Source organism: Zophobas morio, unplaced genomic scaffold (genome assembly GCF_036711695.1).
Source record: "Zophobas morio isolate AGI-343-1 ecotype UQ-CSIRO unplaced genomic scaffold, CSIRO_AGI_Zmor_V1 ptg000311l, whole genome shotgun sequence".
Lineage (NCBI taxonomy): Eukaryota > Metazoa > Arthropoda > Insecta > Coleoptera > Tenebrionidae > Zophobas > Zophobas morio.
In genome coordinates this window covers 2,080-26,863 of record NW_026972415.1, presented here as the reverse complement: position 1 = coordinate 26,863, position 24,784 = coordinate 2,080, and the positions used below count along the sequence as shown (strand labels likewise).

The following is a 24,784-nucleotide window of genomic DNA, read 5'->3' as shown; positions in this document are numbered from 1 at the left end:
TCAAAGTGTGCGATGCACACTTGAAATATTTAAATTTATAAAAATAATAATTGTGAAAAAATAATAAAGAATTCAGCAAAGTAGGACTACCATATTTATTTATAGCAAACTCAATATCGGAATAGGCAGAGCGATTATAGCATAAGTTTTTATAAAAAATTAACTTGTTTATAAATTTTGTTATTCAAAAATATAATTTCCCCAGTGAATAGTAAAGTTTGTCTTCCTTTTTTTGTACTTTAACTATTGCTTAAGGAAAGAATTACTTTTGATATTAGAGTACTTCTCCTTTGTTACATTCTATGTATATTATAATTAGATGAAGGTATCTTTTATAGTTATTTTTTTAATATAAAAGGGTGTGAGATCGTTAAAAACTGTTTAACTTAAACGAATGTATATATACTTACTGTAAAATGTGGACTTCAACGAGTTTGAAATTACTTTATGTATGCGCAGCGACTGTGAGGTAGGTCTTCCCATAAACCCTTGCATTCTAATTTTTTAGTAAAAAATATAGTTATTTAAAAATTTTCCTTTAAAAACTCTGTCCAAGCCCGCAATTTACAAAACTTACGCTCGTACCATTCAAAAGGGTTAATACACCCGAATTGTATTAATACTGGTGGTTTTTTAATGGCATTTAAATCAGCGTGTAGTTTTAAAAACTGCAGAAAGTTGCTAACGGGAGTCCCAAGCATAAGATCTAAAACTTGCTATAAACCCCATTACAATGCCCCTAACCAGGCCCCTCAACAGTTCTTACTTATGCAGAGGAACGCTTAAACCCTTAATATTTTTAAGCATTCAAACTCTATTTTTCACTTTTGAGAGGAGCCGGAACACCAAAGGCGTTCAGTTTTTGTCTTCCTAATTAGAAAAGTAACGATAATGTTAAGTCGGAGTCGTAAAAATCATTATAGAATTTACCTTATATAAAAAATTTTTTAATAATTAAATTAATATAGAAAAAAGTATTATGATATTGTTCACTTTTATTGGTTTTAAAATTATTGTTTTGGTCGTGATGGAAAAAGAACTAAACTGAAAAACTCACTATAACTATGCAGCCAGAAATTTTAAAATTTAATACACTGCTGGCACCCTTTAACTCGCAAGGCCCTTGTAGGTAGGGCTGCTTTAGTAAAACGGGGAAATCTAATATTTCTAATGCCTCCGTGGATCTTTTGCGTTTTCCTCTAAGTTCACGAGTTGACCTTCTAAGAGGAAGTATTTAACCTTGAAAGATCGAGTTCAGCAATCTATTATAGTTTATATTGTAAACCTGTAAATATGACAAATTTGTAGGCGAACGAATTTAACTCTTATTCTACTCTTGTTTCCAGCCATATTCTTGATTTTCGTTACGTTGCTTTTTAATAAGTATTTTCATTTAGAGAAGGTTAACGCTGGTCAATAAGTAAACTTTTTATTAAAAAATTAATATACATATTTCTATTTCCTACACTATAAGGTGTTCTCTTTTTTAGAATAGTTAAAAGCAAAGTTGTGGTTCGTCTTCAGAAGGTTGATACTTAAATGTTGGCAAATAGCTAATTATAGTATCCGGTATCGCCGTCGTCAAAGAGCGAGAGTTATAATTAATAATTAAATATGTGGTTTTTTTTTTATTGGTGTTCTTACTAATTCACATACCTTCTATAAGATAAACTTACTAAGTAATATGTATTTTGATGTTATCAGAGTTTTAGCTTCAGTATATCTTGTTCTAAACTTAAGCGTTTAAACGTGTTACGCTTATATTTTCATAACATTATCAACAATTTTAAATTATTACTATATTATAACTGATTATTTTTTTAAACAAATTAAAAGTAATATCTTTTTTCAACTAAAAGAAGATATTTGATTGCTTATTATAACTAAATTAATTAGCATTTCCTGATATATTGACTAAGTTAAATGTTGCACTATTGCATATACCTCAAAAATGGTACGCAAAGACAGCCGAGTTGTTACCGTATTTAGTTAAGTAAATTTTTTTTACTATTCATAACCATCCTTATTTGTTTATTTGTAAAAATTGTTTTTTTTTTTCTTCAAAATATATTCAAATTGCTATAAAAATTATCAGTACCCAATTTCTGACAGCTTGGTGTGCGAGTTAATTTTTAATTCAGTTTAAAATATTAACTATAAATAACAGTTTTGGGCAAAGTAATTTATTTAATAAACTTAACCCCTTAATCTTGCTTGGTAATGAGGAGAATAATCATAAATGCTAGTAAACCCGTTGGCGATTAATGCATATACGTAATTGGCTACAATACGTTTTAAAATTGTTTCTGAACATCGGGTAATGCTTGGTGGCAACCAAGGTTCTTTAAGGCACAACATCATAAATTACTTTTTTTTTATAGAGTGTTCATATTATAAACTTTTTTTTCTAGATTTAGAGTAAATATGCTTAATGTTGAGATAATATTAGTGAATAACTTTGCATTTGTACTTTTGAGACGGTAGGCCGCTTGAGGCAGATGAACACCTACGGTTTCTGCTCGTTTGAAACCTACGAGGAAAGGCCCCTTAATTGCCAGTTGTTAATAATTGGCAACATTTTGTTAACATTAAAGCACTAATCGCACATTTGTTAGGCCTATTTTAATTTACCGTGACAATTATTTTTTGGTGATTATCAATCTTTTACTTATTTTTTTTTTTCGAAAGCAGTTTATCGCGTGCTTAAAAACTTGAGTTTTGTTAATTTTTCTTCGGTAGTATGGAAATGTGGTTTTTTTAGCTATTGAGAATTATTTATTAAAGTTAGTTAGTTTACCTAATCGTTAATTTATTATTATATTGTATATTGAGAAATGACATCAAATAATCAGGGTATTATAGTTTGCAATAATAAAAGTTTAAACTCCTTCCCAGGATCAGAGAGTTCTTTGTCTTTTGAATTATTTCCTGTCGGAGCAGAGGTCAGCGCTAAGTTTAAGTAATTATGTTCGTTGTACGAATATTTTTATTTATTAGTATTCATTATGTTGTTTAGAGGAGCCTTCTGCGAAGCAAAAATTTTGTCCATTGATACATGTTTATACGTTCATGTCTCCCTTATGGACAGTGGAAAAGGGCTTATTACTCCAAACAGGAAAACATCGAAAATATTATGGTCTGAACTTCTAAAAAATTCAGAAATCAAAGAAATTAAACCGCGCGTTGGGGAATCGGTTGTTTTTTCGCACCCTGAAACTGGTTTGAAATTTATTTTTATTAAATGATTTAATAGATATTTAAAACACTTAATATTTAAAAGGTATTCTCGTTAGTGGCGTTATTAGTAAGATTGTTGATAAAAGTAAGTATACTGTTCAGTTTGACGATGATGAAATTAGTGTCGTCACTTCAGCTGGACTAAGACCTAAAGGTTTTCTATTATTCTTTTGCGTATTATAATAATTATTTATTTAATCTAATAAAGGTGATAGGGCTTTCTTAAATATGAGCACTCTCGTCAACATGCCTTTTACTGATCCAAAGAAATTTGTGGCACCGGTTGTAACCCCGAACTCTTATAAAAAAAGTAATTCACTGAAATTAGAAAATGAGGCAGATTCTGGTTAGTCTTAATAAAATTTATTATGTATATTTAAATTATGAATTTTACTATATAATAAAACTGTTTATTGTATCATTCATTTATATTTATAATAAGATTTGAACCGGAGCGCTACGCAGAGCTCTTTATATAAATCTTCTGATAGCATTTTTGAATTTCTCGATGAAGCTGATCAGCATTGGGGCTCTAAGCGTGAGTGCGTATTTGTGGATCCTTTAGATGCTACAGCGGAGTTTTGGCCCGTCGCTTTGGTTCGCTTACCATTCTTATTTAGAGACCAACTTTTAGTTTTGTGCGAGTGTGATTATTTTGCAGGAAATACTTTGCTTTTTTAGTTTTTAATATCCAGATTGTGCCTGAGTATGAAGTTGATGGAACAGTAATGAATGGCCTGATTCCTTCACTTTCACAATGCGTCGTTCTCTACCTTGACACAGGCAAATTGTAATTCTATTTTCTTTTTTATTTTAATGCCTATTAAGTTGTAAATATCTACAGTGCGTTAGTATCCAAGTTTCGTCTTCGCATTTTTTCGCGGTCTGTGCCTCTATATAAATTATTTCAACGCAATGTTCCACATTTCAAGAACAATAAAGGAGTTTTAGTTGCGCTCAGCTACATTGAAACTGGTCTTGTTCCCACCGATTACGCCTGGCCATTATTTTTACGTGAAATGGAAGAAAAAGAAAAGCGTCCATCTTTTTTGCCTAATATAAGTTTAAACGAGTTGTCCCCTCGCGAATCCGTTGTGGGTTCGATGCTTTCGACTCATTCCTCTCATACTAACGCGAGCAATAAGAGGGGAAAAAAGTTATTTGCTGAGTCCTTCGAGCCGCCCAATCAGGGCTTTATCGATTCTTTTAATTCTCTTGAGGTTGATCTTCCCATTTTAGATGCATCCATTGGAACTGGTATTGAGCAAGAAGTAAAAAATAATAAATATAATACAAAAGTTACTAGCCTTATAGGAACAAAACACAGTTTGTTAGAGAAACCTAGACAGAAAGAGCTTGAAGTTGGTAATTGTAAGAGTGTTGTTTGCGATAGTAATATAGTGAGTGGCCAATGCGATATGGATACCAGCTTACTTGATGAGATATTAATTATAGATAATGAAGCTGAAGTTACTAAAACTTTTGCATCTGTAGAGGCAAATAGTGATATTTGTGCAAATGTTAATTATAATAGTGATGGCGATGTTAGTAACATTAATTGTAGTAATAGTAGTGATAGTAATTGTGACAATAACAATAGTGATAATATCAATTATACCAATAATTATAGTAACATTGAAAATAATGAAGAAAGTTGTAATTATAGCAACGTTATTAACTGTTGTAGTACTAGTTATGAAAGCTTGAATGATATTATTATTGAAAAAAGTTCGTATGAACTTGATGATAGTGCTAGTAGTAAAGAAGATAACCTAATTTTTGGTGTTAAAGACAGTAGCTTTGATAGTTTTATTATTGATGCCCCTGATATTGATGACAACAAATTTTGTAACCTTCCTGGGGATGATAATAACTTTGCTAATACTGACGATAAAAGTAGTATTCATGGTAATAATACTTTTGAAGATACTAGCGTTAGCGATTTTTCTTGTAAAGCAAGTAATATTAGTGTTAAGGATGCTTTACGGAATAGTATGAAATACAACTCCAAAAAATATATGAAAAAAACAACCAAGTCGAAAATACAAAATTTAGGATTACAAATAAATTTAAAAACCAACTTAGTGGCACGGAAAGTTTCGGAGCATCTTAAAGTAGACTATAAAAAAATACGCAAGCAGTATGAGTTGAAAGTTCAAAGCATGACCATTGATATGGTAAAAACAAGAATGGAAGAATTAAAAGAGGAGTACAAGAAGAAAAGGAAGGAGTTGGAACTTTTGAATAACGGCAAACGCACACAAGAAGAAAAAAAGAGACTATAGATTGTCTGGCGAGTTAGTTGCCTAGTTCTCCTATTTTGCTTTTCTATTCCGATAGGGCTATATTTGTACACTAAAAGTGTGATGACTTAGCGGTTTTCGAGAATTTGCAAAATTTTTGAAAGAGTGTAAAGTCTATTATTTAAACTATTTATAATTTTTCTTTTTAATGAAATTGGGTTCTAATAAAATTAATTTGTAACTCGTTTCTTACTTGGCTTTTTTATTACTTATTACTTAGAGAATATATTTAATTGCTTAGTTTATCATTTAAAACTAAGCATACTTGTAGACGCAATTTTTTAATTTTTTTTTTGTAAAAAGTTGTAGCGAAAGATGTTTTTGTTAAAAAAGGCAAGCCCTTGCCTGTATTCTAAAGTAAAATCTGTTTTCTTTTCATAACACAAAGTTTATGTTAAATTAACTTTTATTTTGTTGGCTTAAATAGTAAATTTTTTATAATTCAGTTTGTTTATATTAACTTAGAGGGCCACTCTTATTAATACTTACTGTAAAAGTTTAAATTTTTTGAGGTTTTACAGGTAACTAGATACTTAAAAAAAAATTGCTTTATATTTATTTATAACCATAAAAATTCTTTTTGTAATCAAAATTTTTAGACATTTTTAAAAGTCTCTTCTTTCAACATCAGTTTTAATGATTGAGAAATACAAATACCTAGTGAAATAAGAAAAATAGGGACGGAAGACTTAGAGCAGTTCTAGAATAAATTATGGAATGCAGAGGGGGAGGGTTATCGCAGAAAGCTGATGGCGAAAAACGTTCTCTTTTTAGTTTTATCTTTCGTATAACAAGTTTAAGAAATTTTATTACAGCTTTATAGCACTGTACAAAAAACTTAATTAGTCAAAAGAAATACCTTTTAATAACTTATTAATCGCTATGCTTGTTCAACGACCCCCAATTGCATCGGATCAGCCAAATCATAGTTTTTTCTATGTGGTAGGTTCTTTTTCATCTATTATTTTTTAGAAGTATATAAAACTTTTTAAAGGCGAGTATTCCAATGGACCCGCGGCAGGACGAAGTTTCTCCGGTGGAAGTCTATAAAGAACTGGTCAATGCACATTCTAAAATACTATCGCAGTCGATGACTTTTTCATGGAAATACGTAAATCAGCCTTCAGGTAGTTATAATAAAAATTATATAAGAATTTTCTTTAGCATCTCCTTTTTTTTTGTAATAGTGGGAACTCGTTTTATTTATATGCATAATAATTTAATGAGAAATTCTCCTACGGACGGTTACTTTTGGCCGAATATGCCTGCTACTCAACTTCTAAAGAATAAAGGAATTAATGTTTTTAATTGTTAATTTATTGCACGTTCTTAAGTTAATATTGCATATCTTTGGAATTACTAACACAAAATTTTCTTCTGTTATTTACATCTTTTAGGCTTTAAAAGTTTCCAAGCATACTGGTGGTTTCAGCGCAACCACCAAAGGTTTCACTCTATACGCCTTTTAGATTGTAGCTCAATTTTTTTTATTAGGCCTTACGAAAATTTGCTACAAGCTTATTGGAGATAGCCTTTTTGTTCTGGAATATGTTCAGTATCTTTCTACCGGTAAAAGTATATTGTATTATAATAATCTGCTGATCTTTTCAATACTTCTACTATTTCAAGCTCGGCCAATTGACACTTTCACTGCAAGACCTCTTCGAGATGGTTTCATCGAAGAAAAAAGTAGTACTTTGAGTTTATCGCAAAGCAGCTTGCCAGTACTGACGGAACCGAAAATGCCGAAGCGCCCATTCCAGCTTTTTTTCAAGTGGAACAAAAAAAAGTACAAGGGTGGTGAGTACCGGTTCCTTTGCCTCAGGGATTATATAATAAAATCTATGCTTAGCAGCGACTGTAGAAGAATGTCTGGCTGAATGGAATTTACTGAGCTTAGAAGAGAAGCAGGTTCAAAGATCGGCCGGTAGACACATAATAAAGCTCGAATTTTTTTTTGTTGATACCAGAAGTGGCATCTTGAGGCAGTGCGATTAGCCACGCGTTACAAAGCAGATTTTGAATTGTGGCGTATAAGATCCAATATAGCGAACTATCCAGGAACCGCTAGCACTTTGGGCTACGCACGTCATACCAGTATTTCTACTCTGCTGAGTACAAATTATTCTTTACAATGAGAAAAAAACGTTATTAGTGGGGAGGAGGGCCTTCAAGATTCTTACTCAATTGAGGTGAGACTCCTCTCGTATAAGAACTAATTATAAAAATTACTCTTGGCTAATATCTTCCAGATACGACCGAAATAATAACTTTTTTCAAGAAATTCTTACTCCTTTTAACGTTGATCGCGACGATTCACGCGACGATGAAGAGCTGGAGAACCAACGTGTATCTCCTTTTATTAAAAACACTTTTCCAAGATTCTGCTTTTACAGTGCCCCGCCAGGAGGAGATCTGCGCTGTTGTCGCTCGTTCTCTGCAGCATTCGGAGCGCTATAAGCAGAAGACTAGCTGCCTTCCTTCCCTGCAGGAGTTAACGGTAAATAGTATTGTGTACAGGGAGCACGTGTGTTGTGTATCGGGCATGCCCAACATAGGACAACAGCACGTGGTCTTTCGATGTGAGGGCGCCTACTTTTTTCCAACCCAGTAACCACTGTGTCGCGGCGGAATACGACGAATCGCCGAACTACATCTGTCTCTGAGGAGTCTTTAGTATTACTTTACTGAAGTAGAGTTTAATGGAGGCGAAATGACTTTAAGCAGAAAAATCTGTTTTTGCGCAACCTTTAAATTTCTTGTATTTCCCGATTGTGATATTAATCATTATGCCGAGTGAGCGTTATTATTTATTATGAACTAAAAAGGGATGAAACTTGTTTATTTGTTATTTTTAAGGCATCATTAAAAAGTGGTGCGGGCCCCCCTTTTTTTTTAAAAAAATCTTTATCCTTACATGCTCTTTTCAGCGGCACACTCTCCCTTGAGAACTCCAGCGTGTACGTCTTTCAAAGCTTTAGCTTCCGTAGCGTTGGCGATATACGTCAAGTCTCGTCCTTTTAAGCGAATCACAGTTTGAGTTATGGCAACGCGTGACAGGCAAAATAGTCATAAATGATACCAAATAAAAACGAAGTCGACCAGTTAAGCATGACGTAAAGCCTCGAGCGAAAGGATCCGATCATCGTCAAGTACGCGGACCGCCAGACAAGCCAGGCCTATTATTGTGTGAAATGACCGGATACGTGGCGGCCGGCCATGAGGCTACCAGAAATCCCTTCATATTGAAGCGTTTATACGGGAGGTCCACCAGGGCCTTGCGGCCGCCAATCGAGACCATCGAGCCCAGATGCCGGTACTTGAAAGGGCTTGCCTGGGAAAACTATGTACTGACCAATGAAGAAGGACTAGAGAGCAGAGAACACTGAACCACATCGGAACAGTACACTGGTTGACCTTCTACGGTGACCATGTTCTGGCCGTCCTGCATATGTTAATCTCATGCACCGCTTGCAAAAAAAAATAGAAGAGTATAACTCACACGAGAAATGGTCGTCCTGGGCTCTTTCATTATTCGGTTAAGCATCTCCGCCAGATACTTGGCTTGCCGCTCTGCCACGGCAGCCAACTGGGGCAGCGTCCCGGCGCAGTCCCTTACGAAACACTGATAGACCGAGCCGCCATGCCTTGCTACGAGGAAAGAGGCGTACCCAATAGCATAGAGGCCGTCCGCCGGCTTCCCACCAATCATCACACGCAGAAAGTCGTCCACTGCGATTCTTTTTTGTTTCGTTTTGTCAAAGGGCAACTTCTGCACGTTCATTAGATAAAGAAATCCGGGAATGTTCTCCTGCTAAGGACCAAGGTCAGCGGGGTGGGCCCCACTCCGGTGCTCCAAACAAGAAGTCCGTAGTCCAAACGCTCGCCGCCGGACAACACCACCTCGTGTTGGTAAACCTTTTCAACAGCAGCTCGTCTAAGCAGAAATAATACTAAAATTTACTTTTTAATCAATCATTAATAACAAAAAATATCTACTTTATTTCCACGCCTATTTTTTGAAGATTTCCAGAGGCGTACTGGCGAAGATCTCTATCAAAAGTTCCCAGAACTTCTCCAGCTTCCACAAGAACAATTTTAAAATCCTCGGCAAGACCTTGAAGGAAGCAGAGTTGCAGCAAATTTTTCAGTGAAGGTAAACCCCGAGGGCTAACCATGACCGATTCTCTTGAGATCCTTTTTTATAAATTCGCAAAGATCACTTGCAAACTCCACGCCTGTGGGCCACCTCCGACTACTACTACTTTTAACAGTCGCCGCCTAAGAATAGTAGCAAGCCGTCAGCCTTTATAAATCTAAATAAGATGGTTCCTAGCCGGACAGAAACCTGGTGGCTTCAGAAAGGCCGGGCGACTGCGCCATGAGGATGTTTCTAATAAGTTTTCTACGTATCCCTCTTGCTTCGTGGATTTCGCGTAGAAAAAAAGAGTACTTTTCAACTCCTAAAGTGTTTAACAATAAAAAAATTAAATGAGATCGCAGAGTCTCACAATAGTACTGTATATAGTCTTTAAACCTCTGCGGATCTCGAAAAGAGAATAAAAGTATAATATAATCGACCTTCAATTCCAAATGTCAGAGGTTCTGAGCCATACGCCAAGATGGCGACGTCGTATGGCACACTGTAATAGAAGAGTTCCTACAAAAAAGATAAGAATAATAAAAACTTCAGATTAATTTGTAAAAAAACTTTAGGATTATGAGGGTCTACAGTAAAAAATTTAAGAATTTTGTTTTTGGCATCTACGTCATAGCACATCCCTTCAAAGGAAATTTAAAAAATAAATATTCAATAGTAAATAGAAAGCCGTAAAAACCATGATGATAGGAATGTTGAAATTTTCTAAGCGCAGGCTGAATATTGAGTATATTCTCGCAAATGGATCTTATGAATTGTTCGTTTAGTGAATTCCTTATAAAAGTTACTAAAAGAAATTGTCTGAAAGAAAAACCTGAATTCAAGAGAACCACAGCATGTTTGGGGAAGCAAAGGCGTAAAAAGCATGTGATTCCTAGCAGAAATAACCTTCATGGGATATGCAAATTATAAAACAGGTAAAGGTAGTCAAGCTTAGCTTGTACTTTTATAAGGCAGTCTGAAAGTACCTTTAGAAGGACTAAATTAACGTCAATGTCTCTGGCTAGTCTGGAGCCCCCCAACCGGTTCCAACTATAACAACTCTTGGCTTTTTGCCGTTTGCTGTAGTCGAATAAAGGAGCTGAAGATCAAGTCCAACAGAATTTAACCGATGTCTATTCCTTAAAACTAAAAACTTCATTACGGGCGTTATCTTTAAAGTTCTCCTATTATAGAAAACATATATCATTGAAAAAGCTCAAACTATGAGGAGAATGAATGTTAGTATATAAAAATGAACAAGTATAAGAGTTTAACGGCTGCAAAGACGAAGAAAAGGCCAGAAATGACCTGATGGAGGCAAACATTATTTAAGCGGATAGCAGGAGGAAGGAAAGGTTATTGCCTCCTGAGCCCGTAAGGATTCGAGGGTTGCGTATCACCTTCACACTGAAAAACATTTTTAGTTTTTCGTATTGAATTTAATAAAAATTAATATAACTTATTATTATACAAATTAACTTTTATTCCTTCTCCTTTTGCAACCATTACAAACTAATTATTTATCTCTTACAGTTAGCTTTTATAAGGCGGGTCCTCTATTTGAGTTCCATAAGCTTAAGGGCTTTAAATACATATACTAACTTTTCTCAGACTTCTAGTTTATTATGTTTATCTGTTTTAAAAATGTCAACTTTCAATTTCTTGTCGTTTTGCGACTACAACAAAGTATTTGCCACCTACCCCTACAAACTGAGAAATATTAAAAAAAAACTTTGCATTGTGGTGAACTAGTTTACTTGAGCTACTGGCTAAATTGTGGGGTGTGAATTTGATGGCAATACAACTACAAGCGATGTTATATTATAGGTCTTATTCATATGAACTATTAAACTGCTCTTTCCCTGTACTGTCCCATCTAGAAAACTCTGAAACTCAAGGTACGCTCATTATTATAAAAAAAAAATTCTTTTCAGCGTAAAAGGCTTGTAGGATCATATAATTTATGCAGAAGTTTATTTTAAAGTGATGTTATTAAGTAAGAAGTATTCTATTGTTGGCACCTATTATACAATGAAGTCTAAGTTGATTACCATTGTTCATTTATATTTAATGCGTTATTCCTTATAATAACCTTGTATACCTGAACGCGCAACAAATTTCGTGGAACGAACATGCCATAGATTGACTTATTATTCTCGACTTTAACAAAAAAATTAAAACATTCAGATAAGTCAAATATACCCTGCTTTGGTTTTACGGGGTTTTTTTTATAATTTTTTTTTTGTAAATATTCTAAAGCGTGGCTAAAATATCATGTAGTGAAGTAACACAGGAGTGGAGGGGTTGATATCTGGCCATATTTCTAGGTGTGGTGCAGGAACCCCCAAATTGATCTTTTGACTGATCGCCTCAAAAGTGATTGATTATAGTACTATTCTTTAATGTTTGACAGGCCTAAATGACTGCACGTTTTTTTATCTCGAAATATGCTTTTGACTCTAAAAAAGCATTTTGTTTATTCTTAAAGAAAATATACTTTTACTTAGATTGTAGCAGGTTAAATGCCTGAGTTCTATTCTTACCTGCGCAATTCTCTTTATTGGTTTCGATGGTTGCGTTTTCTCTATTCCCGCCCTCATAAATTTTGAGTCGTAGGTAATAACTAAAAAAATAAAAAAGAAATAAAATAAAAAAAATAAAATTAATTGTTTACCTTTTTCTTAGAGGCTTTTGAGGATGCTCGGTAAGTCGAGCGCAGACCGCTTAGTCGATTCAGACGCAAGTAGGCGGTCGTACGCCACCAGGAGGGAGGAGAATTAAATGTTCTGATTTCCTGGGGGGATGCAGTAAGTGGTTAGCCTCCCGGTCGCGAGGTCATGCCACAGAGATTTGACTTCCCAAATCGGACGGGCTAAAATGCTTTTCACCAGTACACCCCGTTAAATGCGTATTTTGCGTTACAGCCCTATTTGTATGTAATTTGATGGGAAAAAATTAAAAATTTTCGGGAATATTCCAGGGGACATTCCATTAAAAAGTGACAACTTTTTTTTTAACAAGCAAGAGCTCCGCCGTGGCTAAACTTAAAGACACCGAATATTGACTGAAGGCCGCGGCCTGATCGAATCTTAACATAAAACATCATAAATACTACTATACTTAAAATTAGAAATCTTAATAGTTCCATTATGCAACTATTCAAGATTAAAAGAAAAAACCGCCTCGGTTAAAAACAAAGTCAAGATCTTGATTTTACGCATCTGCGCTCTTTACCGCTGAGCTACGACGACAGTATTCATCCAAAAATAATTATCTTCGTTTCCTATTTAAAATTTTTATTAATGGAGTAGCAACTACAGTAAATTTAAATTAAATATGTCTAATTTTCTTTACATCTTTCAAATGCCTTTTCATATTATTTTAAAAACAACTCCTACGACCTTCTAATTTTTCAAGGATGTTAATGATATATTCTACATGATATCTGAAATTACCACTTTAAAAAAAAGCAAGTTTGTGGTTAGGTGAAGTGGAAGTTCAATGCTGTCTCTAAAGTCTACAACCTAAAGTTATACTTACCTTATTGCATTGGCATTTAATAAAGAAACGCGATAAACAGTTCAACCGCTAGCGGAAGTTTCTGTTTTTCAATCCTGGTGCGTTAATGAAGCGAGAGCCATTTAACCGTACAATGCACACACATACGAATACCTTTGCTAAATAGGCGAGATATAAATATATACAAACCTCCATATATCATGGCCGCAATATTATCTGCAAAAGCTTAATAAAATACCGATTAATATACGCGTCGCCATCTCCAATGCCATTCTCCACTTAACCGTTACTTCAACTATAAAGTATGGTTGCCGCGTAACCCTCCATTTTACTTACGCAGCTCGAGTGCCTTTGCAGGCAGACTTTTACGCTTTAAGTTTCCTTATATGCAGACGATACGGACCTGCTCTTACGCTTTGGCAGCTGCATTGCTCTCTACTCGCACTTTGCTAACCTCTGTCGTTAACAACCAACGTGGCAAGGGATAAGGTGTTTTAAGAACTACAGCACTGGCTTCACTATGTTTTACCTGGGTTTTTTGGCGACTCAAAAAAGAGTAACAAATTTTTTTTCAATAAAAATTTGTTATAACGGTCGCGTGTGCTATGTAGTGAAGGAGAGTGACGCTATACCTTCTGCTGTTAAATTTAAACAGAAGTTCATCACGCAACACTTGGCCAATTCATGTATTGTGCGTACGCTTAACCATGATATTCGCCCTCCACGTGTGGGCTGCTTAAGCTTCAAGTGCCATTTAACAAACTTTTACCCATGACGGACGCTCTACCTAGACCCGAGCCTCTGTGCTCTGATGCAATCTCTTAACCTGACTTTAACCTTATACGAACAGCGACTGGGCGCAGATACTGCCTGCTAACAACTCACTTACTAAAGTTCGCATGATCACACTTTAACCCTTAAAAGTGTTTGACTACTTATCGAGAGCTCGAAAATTCAATGTTGGATGACCTCATAGAGGACAATAAAATGCTTAAACTACTTTTAGGTAGTCATGACTTGGAAAAAGCACTAAAAAAATAACAACATTGATAAAAACATTAATCATAATGGAAGTAATTTTAAAAGTAATCTTAATAGTCTTAATAGTAATAATAGTAATTAATACAGTAATAATACGTACAAATAATATTGATGACCTTTGTGAGTCGAACTTCCTCACTGACGCCAAAGAACAGCTTTAGCCAATCATCAAAGTCAAAATCATGGAGATTATTAGAGCTCTACTGGCTACGGAAGGCTTCAGGTCTCGACGGGATTACCAAACATGATGTTTAATCAGATGCAAATAATGGAAAATCGTAAATGCTACCTCATCAACTCGACATTGGCCTCTCAGCTCCTTTACAATGCAATGAAAAAAAGGCTATTGTTTTGAGACTCCGAGAACACCGCGACCAACTACCTCTCTTTAAGTGAAACTAATTTAGCTGCTACGCCTCATGACGTATATCCCGGGATTTGTTCAAAAAGAAGCTTTCATCAAGACTTTCAGTTAAGCCTCTGGCTACCGACGCAGTGCTACTACACCCTATTAATGTTTAACACGGGGCGCCAAGCAATTATTTACTGGTAGAAGTGCTCAATTACGCCCCCTACCGCCAACCGCGCAAAGAACTTTGTATTAATGTTAAATTATAAAAGACTTCGTGAGAGAATTATTAGCATATCACAACAGATTTCACATTAATATATTATATATTTACATATATTACGTACTTTGAATACTTTATTTATTTTTTATATTAATAATTATATAAATATTATTTGTAACTTACTAAATAATTTTTTATTATTTAATTTTATTTTTCGTTTGAAAACCTTGAGTTTATAACAAGGTTTTTTGAATTGGCACATTCTGTAACCCGAAAATACAATCCAAAGTTTTTGGAATAACTATTCGCCTCCACCGATGGTTAAAAAAGAGCAACCTTAAATATCACAAATAAAACTTGAAAGGGCTTAACAGAAAAAAGACAACTATGAGAAACTTTTAGCTAACGACCACACTTTTAAGAGAAGAAAAACTACCAAACTTCTCAAAACTTTAAGTACACACTAGCGCTTGCCTATCATAACCCGTCTAGAATACTCAAAGACGACGCAAGTATGGCCTATAACACTATTGGTAACGACAACAATGGTAAGAGTATTAATATAGTTAATGCAAACATAGCAAAGCGCCGATGACAAAATTTAATTAAATTATTAGTAATATGAGAATCAAGACTGATAATAACAATATTAACAGCATTAATAATTATACTAAAATAGTATTATATATCGAAAATTATGATTTAAATAATAATATAAATATTAATCAAAATATATATACTTATAATTAACAAAAATTTCTCCTAACACAATTCGAAATAAACAGAAATAAACAGAAATGAAACCTTTTTGTTAACTTGCTTGATAAAGGAAGACATCAAAATACAAGTGTTTTTGATGACAGACAAGCACATTCATTTAGAGTGATATTTATACACTGCCAAACTACTCCCTTTATAGAAGGAATAGACTTAATTTTGGGCATGGGTGAGTGGATTTAAATATAGAAACCCATCCTGCACTTTCCATCCTGATACCAAAAATTTTGCGATCTTGACGGGTTTTGGAGTTAGATTCTGACTCAATAACATTGATATGGTTAATATTTTCTCAACCTGTTAACCTAACGAAATTAAAAAGAAGAAAAGGATATCAATACAATATTCATTAAATATATTATGTTTGTATGCGCCAATGCATGAAAATTTTAAGAGTTGCGTTTTTAGCGCTTAAACAGATATTTAAGGTTTCCAACTTAGGGTGTGTGGGCAGACTATGTTACGTTATACAAAGCACCTATCGCATATTTTCTCTTTAAGTTAGTTTTTCAGCTACATCCAATTTCTAATTTCTGTTTCTTTTTTACGGTCTTTTTATAAGTTCTATTTCCACCTGCGCACAGCTTTGGTATTGTTGTTCATTACCTCCACTCTTGCTAAGATCTTAGCTTTGTTGACTATTGTTTAAGATTAACTAGTTTACCTTTTTGGATTTTTTCCTCCTTATTATATTTTAACTCTTATAGGTTCACCTTTGGGAGCTCCTTATCGTCAGGGTATCTTACGATCTCCAGAATCGTAACAGCATGGGAAGACGGGCTTATAAATTTAAAAACCTCCTGCCATTCTTTATAGAAGTTACGGGGTGACTGAAGAACTAAAATAAGACCTCACTAAATTCATATTTGATTTACTACAAAATTCACGTCTTTTATTTTCCTATAGAAAATGCTACTCTGTTTGTAGAATACTGGAGATTCCACTATTATAATGATAATTGCATTTACTTTTTCATTTTTTACTATCCCTCAAACTAAGAAAGAACGGACGCCTGTTAATCCACATTACCGCGCTGGAAAAAAGTATTTGTGAGTAAGTACATTAGCCACTAAAAAAGAGAGCGGTTCAGATATTATAGCTAATCTGATGCTTATAGATTTCCCATCAACTTAAAATACTGATGAGTTCAAATTGATACATATAGTACATCTTTGGAAGACGAATTCCCGAACGCCGAAAACCTTCTCATGTCTTTATAATCCCAAATATTACTACCTTGATCACTCAATCAAAGATTATCGCCTTATAAGCCTGTTATCTTACTTCGGAAAAGTCGTAGTAGTGCTACTCTTAAAAAAGTATTAAAATTTCGAAAAAAGAAGCCCATGATTGGTGATGTACGTTTAGTCATTATGCAGCTCAACAGATCTCGAGATTTCGAGTCTCTGAGCGCGTTACTAAAGCGTTAAATGATTACAAAGCTACAATACTTGTACTCTAAGACTTTGAGGAAGCCTTTAAATTCATATAGCTCGAGGGTTATTTTAACAAAGGCAAGCGATAATATCTCTACGTACCTGAGAGAATTATTTGAGTCCTTGTTAGAAAAAATAAATATAGAAACCCTAATCTCCGATTAGTCCTCCGTTCAGCTGCTCCCCGACAAAGCTCCTTTTTTTGTCTCCTAGGCTTTCTCTATTTTCATTTCTGAAATAATTACCACAAGGGTTCTCCCTTACCCAGTATGCTATAAAAAATATGCAGTCATACTTTGATAACTGGTTTACACCTCACAAACATAAGCTTAATTCAACAAAAAATGTAAGACCTGACTGATTCCCCTATAAAAATACATTTTCCTGTGAATAATTTACGATTATTTAATAACAACCGCCTTGTGCACCAGGCTAAATATTTTATAGTAGTCTAAATCACGAATTCAAGCACACGACGCTCACTTAGACTATTTAACTACTGATTTAAAACTATTAATAATGATTTATACCCTTTACGATGCGAAAAAGTAGTTAAATATTTCTTTATAAAGGCATGTTAAGACCTACACTCGTAAATGTTTCCTCTGCTTGGCCTACCCTCCTAGGGGGCATTAGAAAATCACAAGCCCGCCAAAGTAATTTCTTCGGCTGTGTAACTACGCCTTGGGATTTATAGGGGCTTGCATTGCACCGAGACTAGAGACTAATCAAAAATAACGCACCAAATTACATTATCTATGCTAATAACCTATACCCTCATACATTACTTTCATGTTGTATTTTTTTAGTTTATTACTCTATGTATTCGTGGTGTTTCTTATAAAAAAACCTTTTCAAATTGAATTCACGTAAAAGAAAGGTTTGAGCTCACTATGTATGAGGCTATGTAGTATTAGGACTCGATAAATTTATAAATAATTTCCAGCACCCTTTGGTTTGGCTTGGTGGTACTGGAATTTAAAAGGTCGAGGTATAAAACGAAACCCCTTAAAGCCAACCAAGGCCTTTAGTTTGCGCGACAATGCTCTTAATAGCTGAGCCCCGGCTGTCAATCCGGTATGAGGTGGGAAGTCCAACGTTGTTAATATATTACGCTTCTGACACCATCAGGTTTTATGGTTAATTGAGAAATTTCCTTTTTTTTGTTATTAAGTATTAATCGTTTTACACCGTGTGATTAGTTAGGTAATTATTTTTAGAGTGCCTATTTTTTACTTCCCTTGACCAGATTCGCAATTGATAGCTTAAGAGTACAATATCTCTCCGAATTGAAGGGTATGTCATATACGACCTTTGCTTTATTTTCAAATGTATGGAATTTAAATTATTTTAGAATGTTAATAACTCTGACCTACTTCTACTATGTTGATGTTGGGTAGGACTTATTTAATATTATTAATGACTTTTCTATAAACTTTTGTGGATAAATCTTTTTCTATTTAAAATATCCTTATTGAATAAAGTTATATAGAAGACTTACCTTCATTTTTTTAAAAGATATTTTCAATACAATTTAACGACTCAGATAATACTTTAATATCCTCTAAATTATTGGTAAGATAATATTTCTTCTTAACATAATTTTGCACTTAATAACAGCTTTACTGGCTTGCATATATCTGCATAATATATATTTTTTTGCTTTGGTCAAATCTTTTAACAACGATTCTATATTGAAGTTACTGCTCTCTAATTGCCTTTGTTACGTACCTTTAAACAAAAATAGTTGGGTCTGTTTACTATTATATTATTATATAAATCACAAGTATTTTCTTTTAAAGCCGGTGAAAAGTCCAATTACATATTTTCAACGTTTTTAATTTAAAACAATTTAAAATTTTTTTAAGATATTAAGGAAAACCTTTCGTAAACAGTAACCTCCAAACTTATTTACTAAAAAACATTACTTATAACAGCCAAAATTATACGTATTAAAGATCATCCAGGTAACAGTATTTTTCATGGACGTAAAGTCAGTATTATAAAAAGCAAACAAGTAAGAAACTTTAAGGTATATTTTATGTTGTATATATGCACAAAGATAGTGCGTGAGATGAAGGTCTTAATGTCACAAACAGACAAACTTTATTTCCTTAAGCCGTTTACAACGGTTTGCTAAACCACTAGCAATGTTAATCCGTACTAATTTAAATTTTATTAAAAAAGTCTAAAGTACAATAGAGGGAAAAGCTATAAGAAGTACACCATCTAAAAAAATGTAAAAGGTTTCCCAATTAATTTGTTAAGCGACCTTATACTTCAATAAACCAGTTTACTTTTTTTGTTAGCACAGGCAATATTTTTAAGTTAGGAACTTAAACAAAGATAAAAACATTACTCTAGGTAGGTCACTGATCCAGAGGAACTTTTAAAATTATCAGAGCTGACTACCTCTATTAACATAAAATCACTAACACTTTTAATAAAGTAACGATTCTATTTTAAGTTGTAGCCTTTCACTACAGGAGTTTAAATTTACTTACAGAGCAACCATGCTACAGTCTAGTTTTCCCTTTAGTTTAATAACCCTTAAGAGTTTTATCTTTATAACCCTAACCCTTCCGGCTGCCCTAAATTTAAGCTCACCTAAGATCAAAAGCTTATGATGAACGGACTCAAAGTTTAGTGCGTAAAACTTGAGGTAAAGGGCTGAAAGTTTTATATTTGAGTATTGTAAGGCAAAGAATATTAGTAAAGTTCACGCTTTCAAGCTAGAAGTAGCATGTGTAGTGAAGCCGTCTAACAAATTCATATGCAACTTATTACCTTAGTGCGACCGGATTTAGAACTTCTAAGTATTTACTTTCCTTAGTAAATGAGCAAAGCTTGAACTGGTTTTTACTTTAGCAATAGCGTTTTTTTGCCCTAACAAACCAGGCGGAAATAACAGGTTCTCAAAGCTATAGACTATATTTTAACTTTTTAGCCTGTTATAAAAAGCTTTCATTTTGTAAACTGAGTTAAGCGCTTACCTTTTTTAATAAGTACATAAAATTAGCAGAGTTAAGATAAACTAAAAACACCTTAATAAAATAATAAACTTCTGTGGCGTTATACACTTGACGTCTCTAAGTTAATATTATTTTTGACATGGAATTAAGGCACTCTGAAGGGGGACACCGAAAGTTGACATTTAAGTAATGAGACTAAAAAGTCTTAAAACAGCCTAGTTAGTTTAAAGTGAAAATAAAAGAAGACTTTTTTACTTAGCGCATCAGTGTATTGTAATAATCTCAGTAAGCTTTTTAAACATTGTAGAAACATATTATAATTTATTACTATTATATACAGAAATATTTATTAACTAACAACTGCTACCTTTTATTAAATTCTTCTTTACTTATCAACTATGGTAACTCACGTATACATATCCTGAACGATTTGAGATCTTTATTATTTAATTTAGTAAAGAAGCTCGCAAAAATGTATCGCAAAGCGAGTTAAAAAATTATTTATAATAAATATATAATAAATATAATTAATATTATAAATATTAATTAAAAAGTAAAATTTAATAAAGTATAAATAAAAATATAATATATAAAAAGTATTATTATTTAGTATAGACAAATATTAATAATAGCTAATAGATGAATAATTAATATTATAATAATAATCTAAAGTAATAATATATAGTATTAAATTTTTCTAAGGGATTATAAGAAATAAAAATTAAGTATGTCTTGTAAAAAAATCTTAACCTTACCTCATTATTAAATTCTATTATTAAAGCTAAAGCTTTCCGATAGCCTACGATAAAATTTTGAAAACTAAGTTAAGAAGTTTCTTAAATAAAGCCATTTAAAATTTTATGCTGTAGTATATACAGTTAAAATTTTAAGTAGTTTTAAAATTTTTTTACACTAATTTTAATTCTTATAAAGTAAATTAAGCTGTTCGTACTAACTCAATATATCTAAGAAAATGGAATAACGTATGGCAAGTGTACATACCGACTTCTCGGAACTAAAACCACCTAACCAAATCCTTCGCTGGCAGTAAAGTTTAATATCTTTAGATTGACAACGGTAATGCATAAAAGGAAAAACAACAATGAAATAAGACGCCATTTTCTTTATAAATAATCATTTAAAAAAAAAATTTCCGCCAAGAGTCCGCCGCAAGTTTAAAACTTGTCTGCCAAAGAAATATTCGGATTAATATTTTGGTCAATTTAAAAATATGTTTACTAATTAAATTATATAAAAACAATTGACTTAATTGGCTTTTATAATATGCAAGTAAATAACAGTTTTTTTTTCAGTTTCCTTTTTCAGAATTAAAAAAATTATTATTATCCTTTCTAAAAATTGAAAAACACATGAAAGTTTTTTTGATTACTCACTGAAATTGCTGTCCACGTGACAACGTTAATTATCACGTGCTATCTTTTTAAAAAAAAATCCCTATATAATTCTCTGGGTAAGCCCTCCAAATTACTAAGCGTCTTGAAGCCATGATGCCGACCACGTATTTTTTTTGGTTGAAAGGTGTACGCTTTTATAGTATTTAATTTTTAATTTTCAGAGAAGAGCTTGCTGCTGTTTCAAAAAGAAATGCTACTAAAGAACTTGAAAATAAAGCCTCTAAACTTGCGGTAAGCCCTCTATAACTATAAATATTTTTTTTGACTTAATATATAAATAAGAAAAAAAATAAAAAATCTGAAGTAGCGGACGAGGATAATGTTGAAGTTTCCTCTTCCGAATGTTCAGAGAATTCAAATGATGAAAATGTAGACAGTGGTGAGATTTTTTTTATTTGAAAGCAAGCATCCTACCATATCTGTTTCTCTGCCCCATTTATACTTAGCCTCCCTCTCTTTTTTTTTTTTTTAATTAAAATATTCGTAGACGAAAACGATATAAACGAAGATGTTGAAAACGATGTCGACGGTGAGGAAGAAGAAAGCGATGTTGAAAGCCAAGAAGATGAAAGTAATGAGGAACAGGATGAGAACGTTGATGAAGACGAAGAAGATGAAGATACCGAAGATGAATAGTTTAAAATAATACATAGCCAAAGTGATTTTAACTTTACATATTATCGGAATCTTAATAAAAATTTATATTTTATATTGGCGAAACCGAAAAACAGTTAATTTTTTCTTCGTTGTATTTATGTATAAAAAGATTTTTTTAGGATTACTATCTTATTTTGGATAGATTGAAGCTTTCATATCCCACTATACGTCGAATGATTATAGTTGAGACTTAGATCTGTGTTAAACAAATTAAAATCTTTTATTAAACCAGTGTCTAAACTTGGTTTTATAAGTTAACAATCTTTATCCTGTCTTTAAGTATTAATTATAACTTATGTTTTCATTTTATTATTCCATAACTTTGTTTTAAGATCGCCTGATTTTGGTCATGAAGTTTTATATGATTATCTTTGTACGAAAATTATAAGTTTTGTCTGGAATCAAACCTTTTAAATTAAACCTAATTTTATGCTCTCGATATTTTAAGGAAGTCATAAATATTCTATTTCAGGGATCGAATTCGATTGTAAAAGGTTCTGTCTAATTTATATAGAAGAACGATATTAATTCCTTTTAAGACTAATAAATTGTTTAGTAAAAATAACTGGCTGAAGTGGTAAAAGTAGTGTGTCTATTTAAGAAGTACTAAAGCAATATGGTTATTTACAGGGCGAAATTAGTTCAAATATATAAGGCACAATGGTAAGATGCTTACAAAAAATTGTTAGACGTACGTTTTGCTTATTACCTCTGAATATAACCTTTATGAAAAAAAAGTATAATTCTATAGACGGGTATTTTTATTGTTTTTTAACTAAAATTTTATTGGAAATTTTTTAGTGTAGAATTAAAGTCACTTTTATTAAATTGTGAAAAATAAGACGGCTGTTAATTTTTAACCTCTTATAAATTCGGGTTTTATACATCCCTTTGTAAAGTATTATATTAATGGAAATAGTACGAAGAATGTCTACGTAATAAATATATAAAGCAAATTCCTTCGAATACAACTGCAGTGGACTTTCAGTTTAACACTAGCATGTTTTCTTACTATTATATATAGGTCATCCCGAGCTTAAACAACGCTATACCTATCGTTATAGCTGTACTTATTAAATGTGAACATAGATTTAACTAAAGTTGGGTTCATTACTAATACCATCTAGTAAGCTTTGTTATTTATTAATAGAAAACCTTTCTCTACTGATATAATTATCCGCTCTAAATATTTATTTGAAAACTATAGTCTGATACATAAGAGAAATCTTTTTATGCAACGAGTTTTGTTAAAAGCAGCTGACTAAAAAGTTGTGTGGATTCTTATTAATTTCTTCTATTAGAGTTCTCTCACAAAAGAGAAGTAACTGTTGGTGTTCAGTCAAGTTTGTAATAATGATAATTTGTTTTCCTGTTCGAAGCGCTTTTTTAAAGTTTCAATAACAGAAAATTTAACAAAATTGGTTAAAGAAAATTTAGTAACCAAGTCTTTCTGCCAAAGCCCGAGGCCCCATTGTGGAGCCTTTTAAGATGGTTGAAGCCGCTAATCCCTAAATAACTTGTTAAGTAAACCCACATATGAACTTAAAAAGTGCAAGTTAATAACTCTGCAAAGTCTAAAATTTATATATATATTATATAATAATAAACTAAAAATTAAACAATTAACAAATACAATGCCGGTCAATGGCATAAAACCTCTTTTAATTTTACGGACATAACCATTCTTCCCATGTTTAGCTCTTTACCAAAGTTTATAAGTAGAACTTCTCCAAAAGCTAGAGTTTGAAACCAATAGGCTTCTCCATTGTAAGTTGCTATAAAATCGTTTGTTATCATAGTGTGAAGGTTACCTTAGAGTGCAAATAAAACAAGCAAATTCGTACTCTTATTGGGAGTGTGTAATGAAAGTATTAACCCGCTTAAAAGGCGTTATACAACTATAGCTAATTTAGACACGTGGTTCTTTTTGTAACTTTTTAAAAGATAGCAGCTATATTGCAGTAGTTTTTTTTTTTCATTCCAGTATCTTATTCGAGGGCTATTTCATTATGCTTACGCAAAGTGCTCCACATTGTATGGGCTTAAATGTACTATATCATTTGTAACGTGTGAAAGCATAGATATATCTAACAGAGCAGGTGTATTGCTTCAAAAGGGAACTTCCATGAAGATTGCCGGGCGCAGTGTATAAAAATAACATTTTATAGATTTATAAAACTTATACCACTTTATAAAATATGGGGAAGTAAAAGGAACAGAAAAAGTATAGAAGAACAAACAAGGCAAGAAGACTAGAAAAGATAGATACAGAACGAACAGATAAGTAGAACATAAACAGTTCCCGTAGTAAGAAAGGGCGCTTAGATCATGAAGATAGACACAACTATGGCTTCTCCTTACGCAAGTAGCCACGTGCCCTAACAAGAGGTTAAAAGGGACCACTTTGGAAAGTGGAGCCGGGTCTAATAGCAGGTCAGTCAAGTTAATAATTTATCTCCCGTACTTGTGAAGGCTTTTATTATCCTAAGGAATTTTCTTAAGCAAAAGGACAGTGTAAAGTAGTAAATAATTACAAGGCGCAAATTTCTATTTCCAGTAGTTTTTTAATGTGAGCCTTTAAAAAATTTGATCATGCCATGAATGCAAATTATAATTAGTCATAGCCATTAGATAGAGTTACAATTTGTTTGTATCGTAATGCCTCTCTTCACGCAAAATAAAGTGTATATACTATTCATGACTGCGGATTTAAG

The 24,784-nt window shown here is 32.9% G+C and overlaps 4 protein-coding genes across 6 annotated transcripts; 3 read left to right on the top strand and 1 right to left on the bottom strand.

The window, feature by feature from the left end:
- The first annotated feature begins 2,697 nt into the window (after window positions 1–2,697).
- LOC135119855 (uncharacterized) lies at window positions 2,698–5,522 on the top strand. The gene is made up of 7 exons (XM_064044238.1): window positions 2,698–2,959; window positions 3,017–3,219; window positions 3,281–3,391; window positions 3,446–3,583; window positions 3,680–3,834; window positions 3,933–4,027; window positions 4,082–5,522. Exons 1-7 carry the CDS (start codon window positions 2,835–2,837, stop codon window positions 5,520–5,522), a joined length of 2,268 nt encoding a protein of 755 aa, XP_063900308.1. The 5' UTR covers window positions 2,698–2,834.
- A 701-nt stretch (window positions 5,523–6,223) lies between these two features.
- On the top strand, window positions 6,224–8,216 carry LOC135119851 (uncharacterized). Of its 3 annotated transcripts, XM_064044234.1 has the most exons (13): window positions 6,224–6,301; window positions 6,356–6,482; window positions 6,535–6,667; window positions 6,728–6,840; window positions 6,938–6,986; window positions 7,035–7,109; window positions 7,170–7,340; window positions 7,393–7,451; window positions 7,511–7,637; window positions 7,696–7,732; window positions 7,793–7,889; window positions 7,948–8,040; window positions 8,099–8,216. In XM_064044234.1, exons 2-13 carry the CDS (start codon window positions 6,423–6,425, stop codon window positions 8,204–8,206), a joined length of 1,122 nt encoding a protein of 373 aa, XP_063900304.1. In that variant the 5' UTR covers window positions 6,224–6,301; window positions 6,356–6,422; the 3' UTR covers window positions 8,207–8,216. The 3 variants fall into 3 exon arrangements, with proteins under 3 accessions (XP_063900304.1, XP_063900303.1, XP_063900302.1); XM_064044233.1 differs by having other exon boundaries at window positions 7,396–7,451; window positions 7,948–8,216; XM_064044232.1 differs by having other exon boundaries at window positions 7,948–8,216.
- Window positions 8,217–8,348: 132 nt separating this feature from the next.
- LOC135119845 (uncharacterized) lies at window positions 8,349–14,101 on the bottom strand. Its single transcript, XM_064044227.1, has 10 exons — window positions 14,045–14,101; window positions 9,716–9,821; window positions 9,540–9,657; window positions 9,363–9,477; window positions 9,212–9,312; window positions 9,043–9,154; window positions 8,932–8,985; window positions 8,770–8,874; window positions 8,623–8,719; window positions 8,349–8,557 (listed from the first exon to the last, which is right to left on the bottom strand). The coding sequence occupies exons 1-10, from the start codon at window positions 14,099–14,101 to the stop codon at window positions 8,454–8,456; spliced, it is 969 nt and encodes a 322-aa protein (XP_063900297.1). The 3' UTR covers window positions 8,349–8,453.
- A 7,403-nt stretch (window positions 14,102–21,504) lies between these two features.
- On the top strand, window positions 21,505–22,122 carry LOC135119882 (glutamic acid-rich protein-like). Its single transcript, XM_064044265.1, has 4 exons — window positions 21,505–21,517; window positions 21,575–21,644; window positions 21,696–21,792; window positions 21,901–22,122. The coding sequence occupies exons 1-4, from the start codon at window positions 21,507–21,509 to the stop codon at window positions 22,047–22,049; spliced, it is 327 nt and encodes a 108-aa protein (XP_063900335.1). The 5' UTR covers window positions 21,505–21,506; the 3' UTR covers window positions 22,050–22,122.
- Window positions 22,123–24,784: the final 2,662 nt, after the last annotated feature.